This window comes from Thamnophis sirtalis, unplaced genomic scaffold (genome assembly GCF_051295495.1).
Source record: "Thamnophis sirtalis isolate CommonGarterSnake01/CBP01778 unplaced genomic scaffold, rThaSir2_p1.2 scaffold_3, whole genome shotgun sequence".
Lineage (NCBI taxonomy): Eukaryota > Metazoa > Chordata > Lepidosauria > Squamata > Natricidae > Thamnophis > Thamnophis sirtalis.
The window spans coordinates 150,635,521-150,656,392 of NW_028261383.1; the positions used below are offsets into that span (position 1 = coordinate 150,635,521).

General features: G+C 42.0%; 1 protein-coding gene across 2 annotated transcripts in view; it reads right to left on the reverse strand.

Annotated features, from left to right (window-relative positions):
* Nucleotides 1–20,872, reverse strand: part of ANKRD52 (ankyrin repeat domain 52) — a 66,677-nt gene that overhangs the window by 36,767 nt on the left and 9,038 nt on the right. For both annotated transcript variants that reach the window (XM_014060697.2, XM_014060698.2), the window contains exons 2-6: nt 15,834–15,917; nt 11,076–11,154; nt 8,992–9,062; nt 4,992–5,192; nt 3,365–3,452 (exon numbers count right to left, since the gene is read on the reverse strand). In XM_014060697.2, the coding sequence (XP_013916172.1) occupies nt 3,365–3,452; nt 4,992–5,192; nt 8,992–9,062; nt 11,076–11,154; nt 15,834–15,917 (523 nt within the window). The remainder of the gene's footprint in view (nt 1–3,364; nt 3,453–4,991; nt 5,193–8,991; nt 9,063–11,075; nt 11,155–15,833; nt 15,918–20,872) is intronic.

Consider the following 20,872-nt stretch of genomic DNA (forward strand, 5'->3'; position numbering starts at 1 on the left):
AAAGAGAATTGTTCTACTGACTTCCAAATTGCATTGTTAATGTTTTGGTTTTTTTTAGTAACCAAAGCTGTGTATAAGATAACTAGGCCAGGGGTCGGCAACCTTAAACATTCAAAGAGCCACAAAGGTCCTAACTGGAAGCCTCCTGTTCAATTCTGGAATCAACCCAAAGTCCGGTTCTCCCCCTCCTAGCGCGGCATCCTTTTTCCTCTACCTGTCCTAACCGAAAGCCCTATCAATTGTGGAGCTGACCGGCGACAGGGAGCCGCAGCAGAGGGATGAAAGAGCCACATGCGGCTCCAGAACTACAGGTTGCTGACCCCTGAACTAGATCATAAAAGGTGAATGTTTTGAATTAAGTCTTAGAAAGGTATAACATATATGTGACAGATAGGGAGAATCATCACATATTTTCTATTAGGGATGTCTCTATAGTCCCAACTATAATAAAATAGTAAGAAAACAAGGTAGGAGTAAATGAAGCAAAATTCTAAAAGAATGTCACGGGATATAAAGAGTGAAAGCATCAAGTAACACAAATTTCTGCAATACATTTATGGAAACTGCCTCTGGAAAATAAGGCTGAGGTCTGTGATAGTATATAGCATTTGCTATAGCAGTCACCTCTAGATGAGATGGGTGGCATTCAAATCTAATAAATATCTTGCTAAACAGAGCAAGATTAATGCCACCCATTACTGCTGCAGAATGAAATCATTTCATTGAATAAGCATAGAAAACCTGTAATAGGAGATGGACAGGTATTACATATTATATTTCCCATAAACATATTCACATGAAGCAAAGGTCCCGAGAGAGAGAGAGACATGCTCATGAGGGAAAGGTACTTTAATTTGATGCCCCACTTTCAATATATATCAAACTCCATTAGATGTGGAGTTTGCTTCCAATAAGAAATTACAATACAAAAGACAAGTTTGTTCCCTGACATTTTTTTTTAAAAGGCAACTTTTCCTGTCCCAAATTTTTGCTTCTCAGCTGAAGTATAAAACGAGATTACTGGGGAGTTAATGGATCCAAATAGCAGTTTAACAGCTGCTTGTGTTATCTTAATGCCTCGGTGTATAATTAAATTCCATCCAACTGGAGGGGATTATATAATTCATTACTGATTGCAGACCGAATGTGGCAAGAGTAATGAAATCAACAGGTGATAGGAATTAAAAGATGGATCTGATAAAAAGTAGCAGATCTAATAACAGTAGTAATTACCTTAGTGTGACATTCTACACCTTGCTGAAGGTAAAAGAGATTCCTATGAGGTAATTCTGTCTCTGGTGCCAGTTACAAAGTGGTAGTCAGAGTTACTTAACTGGGACCACTGTTCTGATATGGGGCAGATTCACTGGGCTCCTGTGGGCCACCCTGGTTGTGCCTTGGATCTCTGCTCCTACTAATGTATCTTCCATTAACCTTTCTGGGAAGATAATTTTGCATACCACCAGCAAACATGTGGGAGGAGGAAAAACTGATCTGTGGTTACTCCTGGGTGGTTCCAGAGTCTTTGGTTCTCTTACCACTAGTGCAGGGGTCTGCAGCCTTAAAACACTCATTTGGACCCATTTCCCACAGAAAAGAAACACTAAGGTTCCGGCCATCGTCACCGTTGCAACAGCTCTTTCATTCCTCTGTCGCGACAGGGCAACAGGGAGCCGCAGCAGAGGGATGAAAGAGCCACATGCGGGTCTGGAGCCGTGGGTTGCCGACACCCGCACTACTGCAGTGGTCCCCAATCTTTCCGGTTCTGTGGATTGGTAGTGGTGGCGGCAGTGGCGGTGTGCGAGAGAGGGTTGGTTCCACGCAAGCAGTGGGCGGGTTCACATGCAAAGCTCCATTTGTGCAAGCAGTAGGCACTGTTGTGCAAATGGAGTCGAGTGCCCATGGCCACTGCTTGGGCAAATGGAGTTTTATACGCTCACCTGCCACTTGCGTGGCCTGGTTCCCAGTGGACCACGGCCTGGTACCAGGTTGCAGCCCATGGATTGAGAACCCCTGCACTAGTATTGATGGCCTCTATGTGAAATCCCTGGGTGAAATCATCAGTTATTTTGAGTCAGAGGTGGTATTCTACCGGTTTGGACAGGTTCACCCAAACAGGTAGCTCTGACTTCAAGCCAAGAGCGAACCAGTTCTCTATTTCTGTGAAAGTGGGCCCACCCGCCTGCCCCTGCGTTATACAAATCTTTATTTCTGCTTCTGAAGCCCAGCTGATCGGGGCAGCAGATTGAATTGCCGATCCTCAGCTGTTTTCCTTGCTCCTCTTCTTGTTTTCAATGCGGAGTTCAATTTTCTCTTAACTGTGCACATGTGTGCAGCACTCTCAGTGAATTGGTAGTGAAGCTGGTAGGATCCCACCCCTGGTTTGAGCAAGGTATCATTTCGTTGTATTTAAGTACAATGACAATAAAAATTATACTTATACTTATTAGTATGCATTAGATATATGCCTCATTGGCCAAACCAGAGATGTAGTGCAAGTCTTGACCGAAGGTGGTCTTGTTGGTCCAGAACCCTTGTTCCAGTGGTGGGTTACGATCGGTACGCCCCAACACGGGTGTACCGGTGCCTGCCAGGAGCACCGGGTACCATTCTGGTACGGTGCTCCGGAGGGCCCACCCGCACTCCTTACCAGTATTTGAGCTCTTTGGTGCTTCCGCGCACGCAGTGTACGACGCCTGCACGAGAGCAGCTGGAGCGTCGTGGAAGGTCGCAGTGCATTCATGTGGAGGACATCGGGCCCCGTTGCACCATACCAGTTGCAACGGGATCCGGAACCCAACACTGCCTTGTCACCTGCCAGGTCCAGTTCTGACCCTAGACGGGGTTGCACTGCCCCCAAAGGAACAGAGCAGGATTCTTCTGGACTCACAAGTTGAGAAGCCTTTGGCCAGCTTCCGCTGGTGTGGCAGTTGTGGTAGGTGAAGGATAGGAGAGTTGGGAGGTCCTAACCTCCTAACTCACTTATCTACAGGTTCTAAACTCCTTTGAAACAGCATTCAGACAGCACCCTCCCATTTAAGAAGGCTGTCAAGATGGAAACATTTCATAAAGATTTTGACTTGTTACCATTAATTACAGATTCTTGACTGGTTTCTGGATCTTATTAATGTTAACTGAGGTACAGCAATATATAAAAATGTTAATAAACAAAATGGGAGAGGGGAAATAGCCCTATGCCAATCGCAATGTGCTATCTCTGGCTCACTACTATTGGGCATTCTTTGTTCTTACTAGGCAAATATCCTGGGTGTATGTTTTTATATATAGTTTCTGTGAAAGCCCTACGTATCAAATATATCAAGCATAATAGAGGGGATATGCAAAACGTGGGAGGGGGACTTACCCAGAAAGGCTGCCCAATGTATTGGCTGTCTCTCCTTCTTGTCACATGTGCTCAGATTGGCCCCTCTATTTAAGAGCAAGTTTACCATCTAGAAAGAAGATAGACATTAAATAATCTAAAATAAAAACACAAGGCAATCAACTTGGTGTTTCCTGCCACTTTCCCCTATGGATGCTTTGGTTCACTTTATTTATGTAAAATATTGGATCTACGCTTCACAATGGAACGAGATATAGATACAGATAATCTGGAAGTCCATTCTTATAATATAATAAAACCTTACCTTGCCTGCAAATCAGATGTTACCTATTTGTATATTAAACTTTGCTATGGAAAACAAAATAGCCCATGGCTGTTGGATATTGTTATTATTCATATTAATTAATGAATCATTCATCAGTATGTTATTTGTATGTTAGTTATATTCTGATGTACAGTCTGAAAAAACAAGTTCACATGCATCCAATGGTCTGTTTCACACCATGTGTTCTTTACCCAAAAAGAAACTCAACCCCTCCATGATTCTCCAATAGTCTCATATTTACTAGCTTAAAAGTCGAAGGGAAAGAAAATATTTTACTACTAGAAGAGCAAAGACTTCTGTCCAACTGTTAAGGTAAAGGTTCCCCTCACACATATGTGCTAGTCGTTCCCGACTCTAGGGGGCAGTGTGCATCTCCATTTCAAATCCAAAGAGCCAGCTCTGTCCAAAGATGTCTCCATGGTTATGTGGCCGGCATCAAAGGTGGCCCCTATTTTTCTACTTGTATTTTTATGTGCTTTCGAACTGCTAGGTTGGCAGAAGTGGGACAAGTAACAGGAGCTCACTCCGTTATGCAGAGCTAGGGATTCGAACCGCCAAACTGACGACCTTTCTAATCAACAAGTTCAGCGTCTTAGCCACTGAGCCAACGCATCCCTCGTCCAACTGTTACAGTATCCTAAAAGCCAATGCTTCATTCACATCATATGCAATATGTCCATGTTTCTAACATGGAAAAGTAGCAGAAAGGCGGCAGTAAGAACTATTTGCACACTGTCCAGAGTTACTCTGTGGGCGAGATGAGCAGTTTTAAAATAAAATTAAGTAAAATAAAATAAAATAAAATTAAGTAAAATAAAATAAAATAATGTAATAAAGTTGAAATCCATTAAAAGAAAATGAGAAAATCCTCCTCTTGTTTCTTTGCTTCAAATCCACTGCCATGAAGGATTGCTCCAAAGGGCTTTGCCTTAACCATAGCACCAATATAGTGGAAATATTTGTAGCTCAGTGTTGAAATGAAGGGTCCTTGGTGTTCTCAGAGCTTGGCTATATTCTTGCAGACATTTCTTTACCCAGTGTTACTCTGATAGCTGTTACCTATTTTGGGTAATGAAACATCTGCAAGAAAACAACTAAGCTCAGAGAGTACCAAGGACCCCTCATTAACCATAGCAGATGGAGACTCTATTATGTGAGTTTGAGTGTAACTATTTATCTAACAAAAGACTCTTGAGTGGTTTTTGTATGGGAAAATATTGTTTGCAACAAAACAAATGTCCATCATTGCTCCATTACATCTCATCTCTACCCCATGCAGAAGTCATGCATAAACGTCTCTGGAAGGATGAAGACGTCCCTTACCTCAAGGTGCCCACTGTGTACAGCATGGTGCAGTGCTGTGCGGCCAGTGCGGTCTGCCACATTAACATTACTAAGCAGTGGGATGATGGTCTCAGCACACTTGGTTGCTCTGTTGGCAGCAGCAACATGCAGTGGTGTTTGCCAATACTTGTCACGAGCATTGATGTCTGCCGAGTGCTTTAGGAGGAGGTTAAGTGCTTTCTGCCAAGGAAAGAACATGACAGCTTTTAAGCCTGGATGAAGTACTATTACAAAAGAAGTAAGCACTAAGAAGTGAGGAGATAGCACTGTGTTATGAACAGGAGTTTAAATATAAAGAAAGTCTGCAAAACCTGAGAGCATAGGTAACATAATGCGGAAGGTACTGAGAAGAGATAAAATGCTACAATTTAGAGTAATCTAGCAATTCCAAGAAAGAACAGTGAACAACTTCATATAGGGCAATACAGTAGCCTCCATTACAGACTCAAATTATATTAAGAGTACCTCTCCCTAAATTTTCAGATATCCTGAAATTTGGACAGGTTCATGAAGAATAATTGATGCTGCAGTCCCATATTTGGAGGCATGGGTTATTAGAATGGTGAAATCCCAATTAACAAAACCTTCCGATTAAGTTGCAGACAGCTAGGTTTGTACTAAGTTAGTTGAATCTCGTTGGCTTCTGTTTGATTTATTTATTTATTCTTTTCATCTGTATAGTTGCCTGTTTCATGAACATGACTCCGGGCAGAGTACAATAAAAGCAGACCATCAAAGATACAAACGGTAAAAATAATTTCACAGTAAAAACCATTATTTTAGAAGACTAGGAGGGAGCATCTTCAATGGTAAACACTGTGTAGCCATCTCGCCAGTTCTCCACCTGAGATCCCCAAGCCTGCTGACATAACCTCATCTTGAGAGACCTTGGGAAGGTTTGGCAGAGATTGGGTCAATCTCACCTTAAGAGCAATGATCTTTCACAGGGAGGGCATCCAGAGTCCCTGTCGTCATCCCCCCCACCCCAAATATAACTTCTTAATAGATGGGATCTGCAAGATACCCTTTTTGCAGGATGGATGGGATAGGCACATATAATTGGGAAGAGGGCAGTCCCAATTAACGGTAAAAACCTTGCACTTTCAATTGGATCCAGAAGCAAACTGGCAAACAATGCAGCTTGTGGAGTAGAAGTGTCATGTGAACCAATCTAGGGGCATACATAACTGTCTGCCCCACCACATTTTGTACCAACTGAAGCTTCCAAATACTCTTCAAGGCAGCCCCATAAAAAGCTTATTGCAACAGTCCACCTGGGAGGTAATCAGAGCAAGGGTGACTGTGAGAAGAGCCTCCAATTTCAGGAATGAGTGCAATGGCACACAATACTTGAATAGGAATTGTAAGTCCAGGAGGACCCACAGATTTGCACACTGGGTCTGCTAGGGAAAATGCAACCCCATCCAGTCTCAAACATGGGAAAGTCCCAGAAATGGAAGGCCCCCAAACCCAAAGCCAGTCAGTCTTGCCACAGTTTAGCTACAGCCTGTTGTTTCCCATCCAGGCCCCCACAGGCTCTAGGACTGGGATAGGATATCAGCAGCCTGGGCTAATTCTCCATGAGAGAAAACATTTAATTGGGGATCATCAATGTACTGATGGCAATTTACCCCATGTTAATAGATGATCTCATTCAGTGGTTTCATGCAGGTGTTAAATAGAAGTGGAGAGAAAGCATCAAACCCAGCAGCACTCCTTATAGTAGCCCAAGCACAAAATCTCTCAACCCCAAGCCATGCTTACTGCTATTGACCTCGGTGAAAGGAGCAGAACTAGCACAGTTCAGTGCTGCCCACCCCCAATTAACAGATTAAATCCAGAAGGATACCATGGTTGATACTGAAAGCCATTGAGAAATCAAGGACAGCAAGGACAGATACACAACATTTGTCCTGCTCTTACCAGAGATTTATTTATTTATTAAATTTTGTATGCCGCCCACTCTCAAAAGAGACTCAGGGCGGCTTACAGTAAAAAAAAAAAGGGGGGGGTTGATACAAAAAAAAATAAAAACAGTTTAAAATTGCACAACAGTCACAAACCTGAAGTGGGGCTGGACAACTCAACAGCCCCAGGCCTGCTAGATCTTAGTCGCTTTGCGGAAGGCCGGAAGGGTAGTAAGGGTCCGGATCTCAACGGGGAGCTCGTTCCAGAGGGTCGGAGCTGCAACAGAGAAGGACCTCCCCCGGGGTGTCACCAGCCGACATTGGCTGGCAGATGGGATCCGGAGAAGGCCTAGTCTGTGCGATCTAATTGGTCTTAGGGAGGTAATTGGCAGGAGGCGGTCTCTCAGGTAGCCAGGTCCGATGCCATGTAGGGCTTTAAAAGTAACGACTAGCACTTTGAAGCGTGTTCGGAGACGAATGGGAAGCCAGTGCAGCTCACGGAGGATAGGTGTAACGTGGGTGTACCTAGGTGCACCCACAATCGCTCGCGCGGCTGCATTCTGGACTAACTGAAGTCTTCGAACACTCTTCAAGGGCAGCCCGATGTAGAGCGAGTTACAGTAATCCAGTTTTGAGGTGACGAGGGTGTGAGTGACTATCTGAAGGGCCTCCCAGTCCAAATAGGGTTGCAATTGGTGCACCAGGCGAATGTGGGCAAAGGCCCCCCTGGTCACAGCTGACAAATGATGTTCTAAGGTCAGCTGTGGGTCTGTGAGATCCCCTAAAAATGTCACCAATGGCATTTTTATCCTGTACCCGGGCCTGAATCCTGACTGAAAGGGATCCATATATTACTCTCCATCCATAGGCCTCTGTAGCTGTAGTGCAACCACCTTAATCACCTCCTCCCCTTCTTAGAAAATTGTCCAGTATGATGAGATCCAGCGAGGGTTTCTTGGGGAGGGGCAGACTAGCTCCTCCTTAAGAACCAGAGGAACAACCTCCTCATTCAAGGAAGAATTGTCCACCTGTAGAATTCACTCCCACAACATCCCAAAGGCAGCTTTAGACAGCCAGGATGGGTATGGATCATAAGAACAAGTGGCAAAACTCACAGTCATATGGAACCTGTACACTTCCTCAGGCCCAACCAGTTCAAACCATTCCCAGATAGCAAGGCAAGACTATCCCAGGCATCTACTCAGGATCTACAACAAGCCCCATGTCCAATTGAGAATTAATTTGAAATACTTTGACAAATGCTTATCAATTTTTTTCTACATGGCTTTGTAGGAAGGTTCTCCAAAGTCCCTTTATCCCAAATTGTGGGCCACCTGTAACAAGGCCACCAGACACAATAAGTGGCGGAGTTTTGTCGCTTTGCTACTTTCTGCTCTAATTAGGCATTTGTTATTTTGGTTTTGGACCGTGTGTGTGTGTGTGTGTGTGTGTGTGTGTGTGTGTGTACACACATACATACATATATCGCTCTCTCTCTCGCGCGCGCGCATACACACACATACACATATATACATACACACATAATATCTTTTAGGGTATTTGAAAGGTATGATTTTTTAATCACAGTGTTGCTAATATTTAAGGAAGGTGTTTTGTTGTTTTTTTAACTGTATAAGCCACATAGAATTTGTGATTGGGCAGTCTATGATACAACAAACAAGTCTATCTTCTTTTACATTTCATACAGTGACAATGCAGACACAAAGCTTCCTCAGTAAACCAGAAGGCTCAGGAATGAGCCACTCACCATTATACTCCTGCCTCACACCTTTGTCCCACGGGAAAATGTACTGCTAGTAACAGCCTGCAAGCCTTTTTGCAGTTCTTTCAACTCTACCCTCCGAAAAGGTGTTGCTACCCAATGTGTCCAAGGAGATAAAGACCGTTCTACAAGATTCTCAAAATATTTAGTACAACGAAGAATAAAAAGACAAGAGGGGAAATGAACTTGGCCCTAAACATGGCAGTTTATTGTGTTCAGTGCCTGGAATTTACTTTGTCACTTTACTAGCAGCATGACTATGGCACCCTGTGAAAGGCCTGACATTTACCTCATTACGAGAAGCTGCAGCACGGTGTAACGGGGTTAGCCAAAGAGTGTCCTTTGCATTGACGTTAGCACCTATCCAAAGAAAAGAAAGGGGATGAAGCAAGTTCTCTCAAGCATGATTGATTAAGAGAATAAAACAAACATTATAGTAAACTGGTTGAATAGCAAGGCATTCCTTAGACTTTCATCTTAACAATAAGACCATTTTTAATTTTTAATCCTAGTTCTTATTTAGCAAACAGCTGTTTCCCAAGGAAACTGCCAACTGATTAATAAGGAAAGAACATTAGTACTGCATTTAAGAGGCATCCGTCTTTAAAAAATGTGGTCGAAAATTAAAACAATTGTCCCATTACCTGCCAAACATTCTATATGCTAAATCAGCACCATGAGTTGCAGTGGCACAGTGGTTAGAGTGCAGTACTGCAGGCTACTTCTGCTGACTGTCGGCTGCCTGCAATTTGGCAGTTCAAATCTCACCAGGCTCAAGGTTGACTCAGCTTTCCATCCTTTCGAGGTCAGTAAAATGAGGACCCAGATTGTTGGGGGCAATAGGCTGACTCTGTAAACAGCTTAGAGAGGGCTATTGAGATTGTGAAGCAGTATAGAAGTGTCATTGCTATTTATTTCAAATGTTGGGGGGGGGGGGGAGGAGTTGTGTGAATCACATCTGAAAAAGATGTAATCTCCAGAATTAACTTCCATAGATTTCCACACAATTCCTCTTACAGAATCATAGAGTTGGAAGGGATCTTGGAGGTCTTCTAGTCTAATCCCCTGCTCAAGCAGGAGACCCTATTCCATTCAAGACAAGTGACTGCACAGTCTCTTCTTAAAAGTCTCCAGTGATGAAGCACTGGCAACTTCAGAAGGCAAGCTGTTCCACTGGTTAATTGTTGTCACTGACAGGACATTTCTTTTGGTTCCAGGTTGCTTCTCTCCTTGATTAGTTTCCATCCATCGTTTCTTGTCCTGTCTTCAGGTGCTTTGGAAAATAAATTGACCCCCCTCTTCTTGGTGGCAGCCCTCAAATATTAGAACACTGCTATCATGTCACCTCTAGCTCTTTTCGCTAGACTAGACAACTCCAATTCCTGCAAATGTTTTAGCCTCCAACCCCCTAATTATCTTTGTTGCTCTTTTCTGCATTCTTTCCAGAGTCTCAACATTTAGCAAGCATCAGTAACTAGAAAACCAGCCTAATAAAGGGACTGAGAGGATCAAAGCTCATTCCAATCTTCATGCAGATTTTTTTTAAAGAGAAAAACGATGTGGGCAACTTCAAAGACTATCACTTGCTTTAGGTTATCATGAGCCAGTGTTTTTTTTTATGGATGTTAATTTGGAAAGATTTAGCACATGGATCAAAAACCATCTGTGTTGGCTCTGCTGTCCAGAAGGCTAATTCAGCCCTGCAACCTACACAGGAAGAGTTACAGTATACAGGGCTGTCAGTTTTAAAATAGCTTCACTGAACAGAATGAGAACATTTTCATAAATCTCCGCTGCTTGAGAATCATGACTAGCAATAAGAATATTACTAACAGCAATCTGCTGGCTACAGCACTTTTAAGGTAGAAAACACAAAAACGCTTTATGAGCTCTCTCTCTCATTCATTCTTTGTGACACCCGAGGCACAGATAGTTATATTTCCTATCTTAAAAAGATTGCCAGAGGCTTTGCCAAAGTCTGGCTCTGGATCTCCCCTACTCAAAGCCAACAATAGGACTCTATAAAGGTAAAGGTTCCCCGCGCACATATGTGCTACTCATTTCCGACTCTAGTGGGCGGTGCTCATCTCCGTTTCAAAGCCAAAGAGCCAGCGCTGTCCAAACAAATCTCCATGGCCAGCATGACTAAATGCACAGAACACTGTTACCTTCCCACCAAAGGTGGTTCCTATTTCCTAGGGATTTGAACTGCCGACCTTTTTGATCGACAAACTCAGTGTCTTAGCCACTGAGCCACCACATCTATAGAAACTTGATTACCATTCCAATATTAAATCCCTGACAGTTTGGCCAATGATAAAATAAGTGTGTCCAAAATAAAATTTAAAAATGGGAACATTTCCCCATCCTTACCTGATAGTATTAGGAGTTCAACAATAGAGGTGTCCCCTAAGTATGCAGCTGCGTGCAAAGGGGTTCGTCTCTCTTGGTCCTGATTTGGGAAAACAAAATAATCAATATATACATATACATACACACACACAAATTTGTGCATTCTATATTCTGCGTAATCTAAGGATATTTATTTATTGACTAAATATCTATTCCACCCTTGCTATCAAGAGTGACTCTGAGTGATTAAAATCATCTTGTGCTTAGATCTGCAATTCAGGTAGTCCCTGCCCTACAACCATTCATTTAATGACAGCACTGAAAAAAGTTGCTATAACTTGTCCTCACAATTTACCATCACAGCATCCCCATGATCACATGAACAAAATTTGGGCATTTGGTAACTGGCATGTATTAATAGCAGTGGTGGCATCCCAGGGTCACATGATCACCATTTGTGGCTCCAACAAGCAAAGTCTATGGGGAAAGCCAGATTCACTTAACAAATATGTGATTCACTTAACAAGCATGGTGGTTCACTTAATGACTATGGCAAAAATGTTGTCATATCATCTGCTACTCACTTAATTGCATCACTCAGCAATGGAAATTCCAGTTCCAATTACAGTCTTAAGTCAAGAACTAACTGTATATTTCCACAATTTATATGAGGGGTTTTTTGAACTTATTTTAATACAACATGCTAGATACTAGGTAGCAAACATATTAAACTCATCTGCCTACAAGTAAACATATCTTCCATATATACTCAATGTATCTAGCAAAAGCCAGTAACGTTTGATTAGTTAAATAATTTGCCTCAAGTCAGGAATAACTGAGGATCCTTTGAGTAGACAGAATATAAACTGCATTATACAACTTTAATAACAGTAAATCTTATACAGGTAGTCTTTGATTTACTATCATAATTGACCCCAAAATTTCTGTTGCTAAGCAAGAGAATTTTGCCCCATTTTGTGACCTTTCTTGCCACATTTGCTAAGTGAATCACTGCAATTTTAAAAAAAACCAACACACAGTTCTAGGCTACATAAACAGAGGGTTAGGGTTAGGGTTGGAATACTGCATTCAGTTTTGGTCGCCACAATGTAGAAAAGATGTGGAGACTCTAGAAAGAGTGCAGAGAAGAGCAACAAAGATGATTAGGGGACTGGAGGCTAAAACATATGAAGAACGGTTGCAGGAAATGGGTATGTCTAGTTGAATGAAAAGAAGGACTAGGGGAGACATGACAGCAGTGTTCCAATATCTCAGGGGTTGCCCCAAAGGCAACCCAAAGGGGGAGTCAAGCTATTCTCTAAGGCACCTGAGGGTAGAACAAGAAGCAATGGGTGGAAACTAATCAAGGAAAGAAGCAACTTAGAACTGAGGAGAAATTTCCTGACAGTTAGAACAATTGATCAGTGGAACAGAAGTTGCCTCCAGAAGTTGTGAATGCTACAACACTGGAAATCTTTAAGATGATGTTGGATAGCCATTTGTCTGAAACAGTATAGGGTTTCCTGCCTAGGCAGGGAGTTGGACTAGAAGACCTCCAAGGTCCCTTCCAACTCTGCTATTGTATTAATTGTTTAAAAAAACGGTTGTTATGTGACTCTGGCTTCCCCATTGACTATGCTTGTCAGAAGGTTGCAAAAGGTGATTGTATCACTCCATAACCTTCATAAATACATGCCTGTTACCAAGCATCTAAATTTTGACCACATGATCTTGGGGATGTTGCGAAGGTCCTAAGTGTGAAAAATGGCCATGTCACTTTTTTATAGTAACTTTGAACAATCACTAAATGAATGGTTGTAAGTTGAGGCCTACCTATATGTATACCCAACTATTCTTGTTTTTCTCCTGTGATGACATAAAGTAAAAATTAATTCAACTGCCCCTCACTATCTAGTCATCATGACCTCTTCTTTCAACTCATATGTCAAGTTGGCTTTTTTGGGCCGCTTTTGAATCCAGTTATTCATTTTAACTTAGCCAAGTTCAATGAGCTTAATTAGAAGGAAGGGGTTTTGTCATGAATATGTAATCTTACCTTTTATTAGGATGCTTTCTTCCTGATGACTTTCAAGAAAAAATTAACTACCAAGAATTGAGTAAAGGTCTCGAAGTGTTTTCAAATTGTTCCTGCAAATTCTAGGGTTTCTTAACACTTACCAATGGCTCATCAGTGAATAAAACTCAGTAACTGTGAACATGTTTTTTGTAAAAGCCAATTAGTCTACAACTACTGACATTTTTGCACAATCATGATTTAACCTCAACTGCGTGTTATTCAAAGAAAATAAGAGTAAGCTTAACAAGTGTTCAATCCCTGATATTAGTTAAGTATATACTTTTAAATCCTTAGCAATACAGTGACATTCTGTCAATGTGCCAGGATTATATACACATATTTCCCAGAAAGCAGAATAGTACATATTATAAAACACGTATGCAAGTGTACTGGTAGCAAGATGGTTAATCTCAGTTTGCTCACTTCAGAATGGAAAATACAATTAAATGTAAGGCAACTAACAGTGCAATCATAGCTTTAAAGAGCTCTAAAACTTTTTAACGTACAGTGAACAATACCTTTATTGCAATGTTGGAAAGAATATTGAGCAATAGACAAGGAAACAACAAAACCTCATACAATTCTGAATACCCAAATTCACCTGAATTAGAAAGCTTTCAGTAGGGAACTTTAGCTCTGGAAAACCTTCTGCAGAAAACATTTCCACTCACATCTCTGCTTTCCTCTCTGACGTATCTAAATTAACATCTAACTAACCAGCCAAGTAGTGAAAATCACAGTCAATCCCACTGTGTTAAGTAACAATGCAACTGTTCAACATGCAATATTACAAGTGTGTACAGGTAGGCCTTGAATTAACATGTGGCTGCTTACTAGTTGTCTGAACTCGTGACAGACCATCCAAAGGTAGTCCTTGACTTACAACCACTAACTTAATGACTGTTAAATAACAAGGGCAATGAAAAAATGCTTATAAGATGTTTTCACAGTTATGTGCAGCATCCCGAGTCACATGACCAAACTCCAGTTGCTTGGCAACTGGTGTGTATTTATAATGGTTGCAGTGTTCTAGGGTCCTGGAGTTGTCATTTGCGACCTTCCTAGGCACCTTCTAACAAGTTAAGTCCAATGTGGCAAGCCAGATTTGCCTAAATATTGCACGATTCACTTAATAGCTATAGTGATTTGCTTAATAACCGTGGCAAAGGGCCGTAAAATGGGGCATGACTTACTTAACAACTGCCTTGCTTAGAAACAGAAATGTTGGTCTCTTATGGTTGTAAATAGAGGACTATCTGTAATTGGCAGTTACTTCAGTAACTCTAGCTTTCATTACAGATAGTCCTCAATTTGCCACGGGTCATTTAAAGACCATTCAAAATTACGACCAGCTGTAAAGGCTGCTTTACGGACCACAAAGCACTGCATCCCCCCCCCTCCTCACCCGCCTTAATTACATAGCCGCATTACAAGTGCTTGGTAACCAGACTGCAAACTAGATTTACTGCTTGGCAACCAGACTGCCAACCAGAGCGACAGACTGCCAAGTGTCCCTCAACCACTTGCAATCTGGTCAATTGCAATCTTCTCTGCAGACTTCCCCAGAGAAATTGGTTAGGATGCGGGTGGGAAAGATTGGAAAGGAAGGGGCTGAAGTCCTTCTGTGTGTTGCAGAAATCTCTGTCCCTTTAGCCCCAGGAAAGTTTCTGCTTTGTGCATGGAGGGGAGGGGATATCCTTTGGCAGGCTGCAGAAACAGAATTGGAATTCTCCCTGCAGGCTTTTGAGCTGAAATTCTTTGATAGGCAGCTCTTTCACTCTCTCCACTTAACAACCCAGGAAACTGCTGGGGTTGCAGTGGTTGAATAAAGCAATCACATGGCACCTTGCTTAACTACTGCTTCACTCAGCAACCAATGTTCTGATCCCAACCGTGGTTGTAAGTGAAGGATTACCTGTGTCCCCAAGAAGCAAATGCAACCAAGGTTTGAAAATTCAATGCCAATTAAAAGAATCTTATTCAAAGTAGATGCAATACAGATGGATTTGGGCACTCCAAATATCACTCTCCATCCGTTCCAAGGTCAAAGCAGCTCATAAGTAGCACAATTTGTGGCAAGATTTATGTATTAAATAAGCATGTATTGTGTATCTGCTTCCACTAAGTGAGCCAGAATGAAATGAAAAGCCAAATGCAGCTTCATGGGATGTACAAGAATAAAATTTAAAAACCTATAACACAAGCTGTTCTCACTCAGAGACCACAAGACTAATCCAGAACACACTTCATGCCAAACACAACTGCTAATTCCGGTACCACCCACTGCTCAGTACAACTAGACCAATACATCTGGTACTGTGCAGCCAATTCCCAACAAAGTCGCTATTTACCAATAATGAACAATCCCCTCTGCTATGCACTAATTCTGAATATACAAAGTGCTTTGCTATCCTTATCTATTTATAACTACCACAACCTTAGAATTATTTAATGATTATAATAGTTTTACAAATCTGGAACCAATGCCAAGATATGAAAAACGGTTTGAAAAAGGCCCACTGAAAACCCACCCAAACCCAGACTCTCTTAAGATGTGGGAATGTCATATCTAATGTCCTACATGTGATCTTTAGGCAATAAAGACGACATAAAATAGCCAGCTGGAAGGAAAGGCCAATTTTGGGAAAATATACTGTGTGCGCATAGCCAAGAGAAGCAGAAACACTTACAGAAAGACTTACCAACACATTGATATTCTCCTTCTGACTCAGTAATGACCGTACCTCCTCTATATCACGGTTAAAAATGGCTTGGACCAGAGGAGGCTGCAAAAGACACAAAACAGTAAGATTGAATAAAGAATGGTGAAGAAAGAAAAATCAACCATTAATAGCAGAAACCCACAAATCTGAGCAAAGAATTTTCAAAAATCCACTGTATCCTTAGGCAGAAGGGGTGATGTGATTAAATCCTCAGCTATTGACTTTTAATCTCATAACTCCATGATGGGGAACCTGTGCCCGAAGTGGCACGCGGAGCCATGTTGCCTGGCACATGCAGCATCATCAGTTCCTCTTCTGGGTTTCTGGAGCACATGCACACACGACGATCAGCTGGCTTTTGTGCGTGCGGCAGTGCCGGAAACTGGAAGAGCTGGTCTTCCGTTTTCCGGCATAAGCATGCGTGCCGGCCAGTTGATCGGCGTATGTGCATGCATGACAGTAACTGGAAGACTTGCTGGTTGGCGCACATGCATGTGCCGGAAACCAAAGTTCATTTTCCGGTGCGCGCATGCCCCCTGGCCAGCTCCTCTTCCATGTTGCAGCCCAGACAAGCACATGCAAAGTGTTCCCTTTTTGGCATTCAGTGCCGAAAAGATTCACCATCACTGTCATAGCTGCTCACACGAAATAACTGGAATTCTGGATAAGCTCCTTACCACTGATTGTTTAAAGACCATTCGGAGTTAGGATAGCCTCAGAAAGGGTGCTCTACCTTCTGCAAAACACTTTCGGCTATCCTAAAATGTCAGACACCCCCCCCCTCCTCCAGTCATATGACCATACTTCAAGCACTTGGCCACTGGCTCACATTTTATGACTGATTGCTGCATCTTGTGTTCACATGACCAGTTTCCACAAAAGATACCCATTTGGGAGAATGCCTTCGCACTTACATCTATGTGATTTGCAATTGTAAAATTGGGTCCAATCACATGGGTGCCTCGACTTATAGCCATCACGACTTACAATCAAAATTCCACTTCCAAATGCACCGGAAAGCAAATCTGCCAGTCTTTTCTGATAATCTTGGCTTGTATTCCTCTAGTCACAAAATAACCTATACCACCATTTGATGAAGAGGGTACAGTAGATGAAGTAGCGTATGCACAAGTTCCTTTAAGATGATGGCAGAAGAGAAAACTATTGTAGATCTTTTTGGTCTTTTTCCCACTATAGATGCAAGGGTTCACGATCATTTTGGCAATCTCATTATTTCCGGCAACTATGTATTCTGCTCTTTTCTAATAACCTGCCTGCAAAGAGTGCAGAAGGAATAAATGTGTTGTAGCATGCAAAAGCAACGCATTATGCTGCAATAAAAGGCCTCAATCCTTCCTTCAAGCCAAAAGAGAAAAGAAAGAGAAAACGGAAGCTGTATGTCATGCGGATCTTTGAAGCAGACAGATATTTCGCCATAGACTTTCCTTGTGCAACTTGCCAAGACCATGGGATGGTAAGGTAGGATTTTGCATCTGTTGGTCTGCATCATCAAGATCTATAATGGTATGCAGGAATGATGCTGGGAGAAAGGAAGGAGAGCCAAAGACAAGACAACTGCATGTAAAAGATGTCTCAGCTATAGAAGAGGGAATAGCATGGGAAATGTTTCAAAAGAAACTCCCCCTAGTTTTCCAGAAAGGGAAAGAAGAAATAGTTTCAGTCATGCAACAATCTGTTAATGCAGAGGTCCTCAAACTTTTTAAACAGGGGGCCAATTTATGATCCCTCAGACTGTTGAGGGGCTGGACCGGCTGGGTAAGCATGGCTAGGCGGTAATGTAACTGGGTGGGTGTGGCTAGGTGGGCATGTGACTGGCTGGGTGTGGCTAGGTGGGCATGTGACTGGCTGGGCGTGGCTAGGTGGGCATGTGACTGGCTGGGCATTGCCAATTTAGCAGTCCATTCTAAGAAGCAAAGTCAATAGGAAGGCCAGATTCACTTGATGGACATGTTAGTAACTTAACTGCAGTGATTCACTTAACAACTGTGGCAAGAAAGTTCGTAAAGTGGGGCAAAACTCACAACCATCTCATTTAGCAACAGAAATTCTGGGCTCAAATCAACATTACTTGGCCTCTTATCCCCTGTTTATGAATCAGAAAGCCAAAAGGGTCAAATTGCCAGTAAAACCTTTTAGTTAAAATGGAGACTTCCTTTCTTAGTTCTTGCTATCAATTCCACGACGCACAAACCCTAGAATCAGCTTGTTTCTTAAGTATACTGCAATTTAAGGTATTATATTTTTTTACGGATTGCAACTTTCCACGAAATATTTTAAACAATCACATAAAGTTATATCACGGTTTCTAAATCACCATAGTGAGGTTTACACAACACTCTTAAGTAAAAATTAAACAAATATTATGGCGTAAGATAACACCCTCAAGCTCTTTTTAATACCTCTGATGCAAAACATAGTGAAGATTCATCAGTTTCAACTTCTATCCTCTTGCAACTGCTTACTTCACTGTTGTAGCCTCCTTCCAGGAATATGAATATTTATGTGGGCAGTGAACACAAGGTCTTCTATCCTATACAACAGCCCACACGCAACACCTATGCAGACTATAGGCTACCAAACTTGACAAATGCAGTAGAATAATTAGTGGTTTATATCCACAACTACATCTTCCATGTGATTGTTGGCTTTTCTTCATGATGGCAGACATATGCCAGCAGCACACAGCAGCCTGATTATATACTTCATTTTCTTCCTAGGTACAAATTAACCTAATGATGCTCAATGTTTTTTTTCTGATAGACTGCACACTTGGTTATGCAATTGCAAACAAGTTATACACCAAGTGAAAGATATCTGGACAAGTCTCAATGGAACTATGTGATGGAAGAAGTATTAAACAAATACAGAATAATACATAATTATCAATAAATCATATGTACTCATTGCATTATATGATTACTCTTCATGTGTATTATCATTTTTAGTCACTTTAAAAACTACAATTCAGCAACAACTTTTATAAATAAAGTCTCATCCTAAACTTTGGAGACATGTCACTGGAAGGCCTCATTCTGCATTCTTGATCCTGGGGAAATGTTGGACACAGACAAAATGAATGGCTACATTCACACACAAAGAGCAAATGATTGCACATAATGCTATGCCACAATGGGTATATTTGCATATCAAAGAAACACATGACAGTGTGTTTACTACTAAAACTATTAATATAAAAGTTCTATTCTATTCTATTAATTTAATTACATCCCACCATACAGTGGCTAACATCATTATGAAAAAGATGAAAACCACTGAAGTTTAAAACAAATATAAGACAAAATACATCATAACACCAAACCAAATAAAAACTGTGAATGAGAACAAGAAAAATAAAAAGATGGAAAAATTCACTTGACTGATAGGCAATGCTCTTCAAACAAACAAACAACAACAACCCAGTTTTTAATCTGCTGCTGAAAAGAATTAAGGAGCAGGTCAGCCTGATCTCTGTTGGGAGGCTGTTCCAAAGCAGTATCTCTATCTTCCATTCCTCTTGCTTCTTGGAAATACAGAACTGTGGCAATTTTCTTCCTAGATGATCTAACAAGTTAGGACAATTCAAAGTGGAGTAGGCCTACTTAGACAGCAATAAAAAAAGAAGCTTTAGAGGTCCAAAACTTCCTTTAAGTGAAAAAATAGTATGATTTGTGACAGCACAATTTGCACCAAGATTTGGGAAGCAACAAATACTTTTAACCAATATAACAACTTGAACATTTTTCTACCAAAACTCTTTTCTGTCTTCACTTATACTTCCCTTTTCTTCCAACCATAAGAGGCACACTGTATTATCCAAGCCCAAATCATCCAAGAGTGTGAGAAATACTATCTTAGGACCTGCACTGAAGCTTAAATCCAGATTCAAAAGGGTCCAGATAATCCACTTTTTCAAGGATGCTGTGTAACTGATCTGCCACCATTATCTCAACTACTGTATTTTTCGGAGTATAAGACACACTCCCCCCCCCCCCGGCTAAAAGAGGGTGAAAATTTGGGTGCATCTTATACACTGAATTAGCCCCACCCTTTGGACTTTGTCGCCCAGCAATTTACTTCCTTGCAGCAAACGGGAAAAATGGGGATTCCAGAGGCGGCAATAGGCTATGGCAGTGATGGCGAACCTTTTTTGGCTCACGTGCCATAAGTGGGGGGAGCGCAGGGGGGTCATGTGCGGGCATGGCGCACCCATAATGCAATGCAGGACCCCCCCATGCGCATGCGTGCACTACAGGTGCTCCCCCCCATTTTTTGCATACTTTTTTCGCCCTCCCCAGGCTCGAGGCTTTATAGGAGCCTGGGGAGGGCGAAAACAGCCTCCCCCCCCCCCCGGAGGCCCTCCGGCTCGGAGGGTCGTTTTAAGCTCTCCGAAGGCTTCAGAGACCTTCAGGAGGCTTCCCTGAAGCCTTCAGAGCGCTCAAAACGACCCTCTGAGCAAACCGGAAGACTGTTCCCAAAACTTCCAGTTTGCCCATAGGGCTGTTTTTTTGCACTCCGGAGGCTTCAGGGAACCTCATGAAGCCTCCGGAGGGCCTCTGGAGCCTGGGGAGGGCGAAAAATGGCTTTCAAAAAGGGTGAACTCAGTTGACAAGGCAGCACCTCGCGTGCCCTGACAAATGGCTCCGTGTGCCACCTGCGGCATGTGTGCCATAGGTTCGCCATCCCGGGGCTATGGCAATCCCTGCAGCCTGAAACAGATGATCATGAGGAGCCCCCTGGTTAATAATTATAAATGCCTATATAATCTACAATTATTAGACTTATTTTTTAAAGACTGCTTTATTATTGTTCTACACAACTTAACAAAATGAGCTTTTTAAAATAAATGCTTGATCTGAAGAGGCCTAGTACTATTGTATTTTCTTTTAAATAGCAGAGAATAATGTATACTTCCAGAAAGGCACATCAATTTTAACAGCATCTGTACAAGTATAGTCTGAAATGTAACACCACAAACAGTGTGTATCTTCGGTACTGTT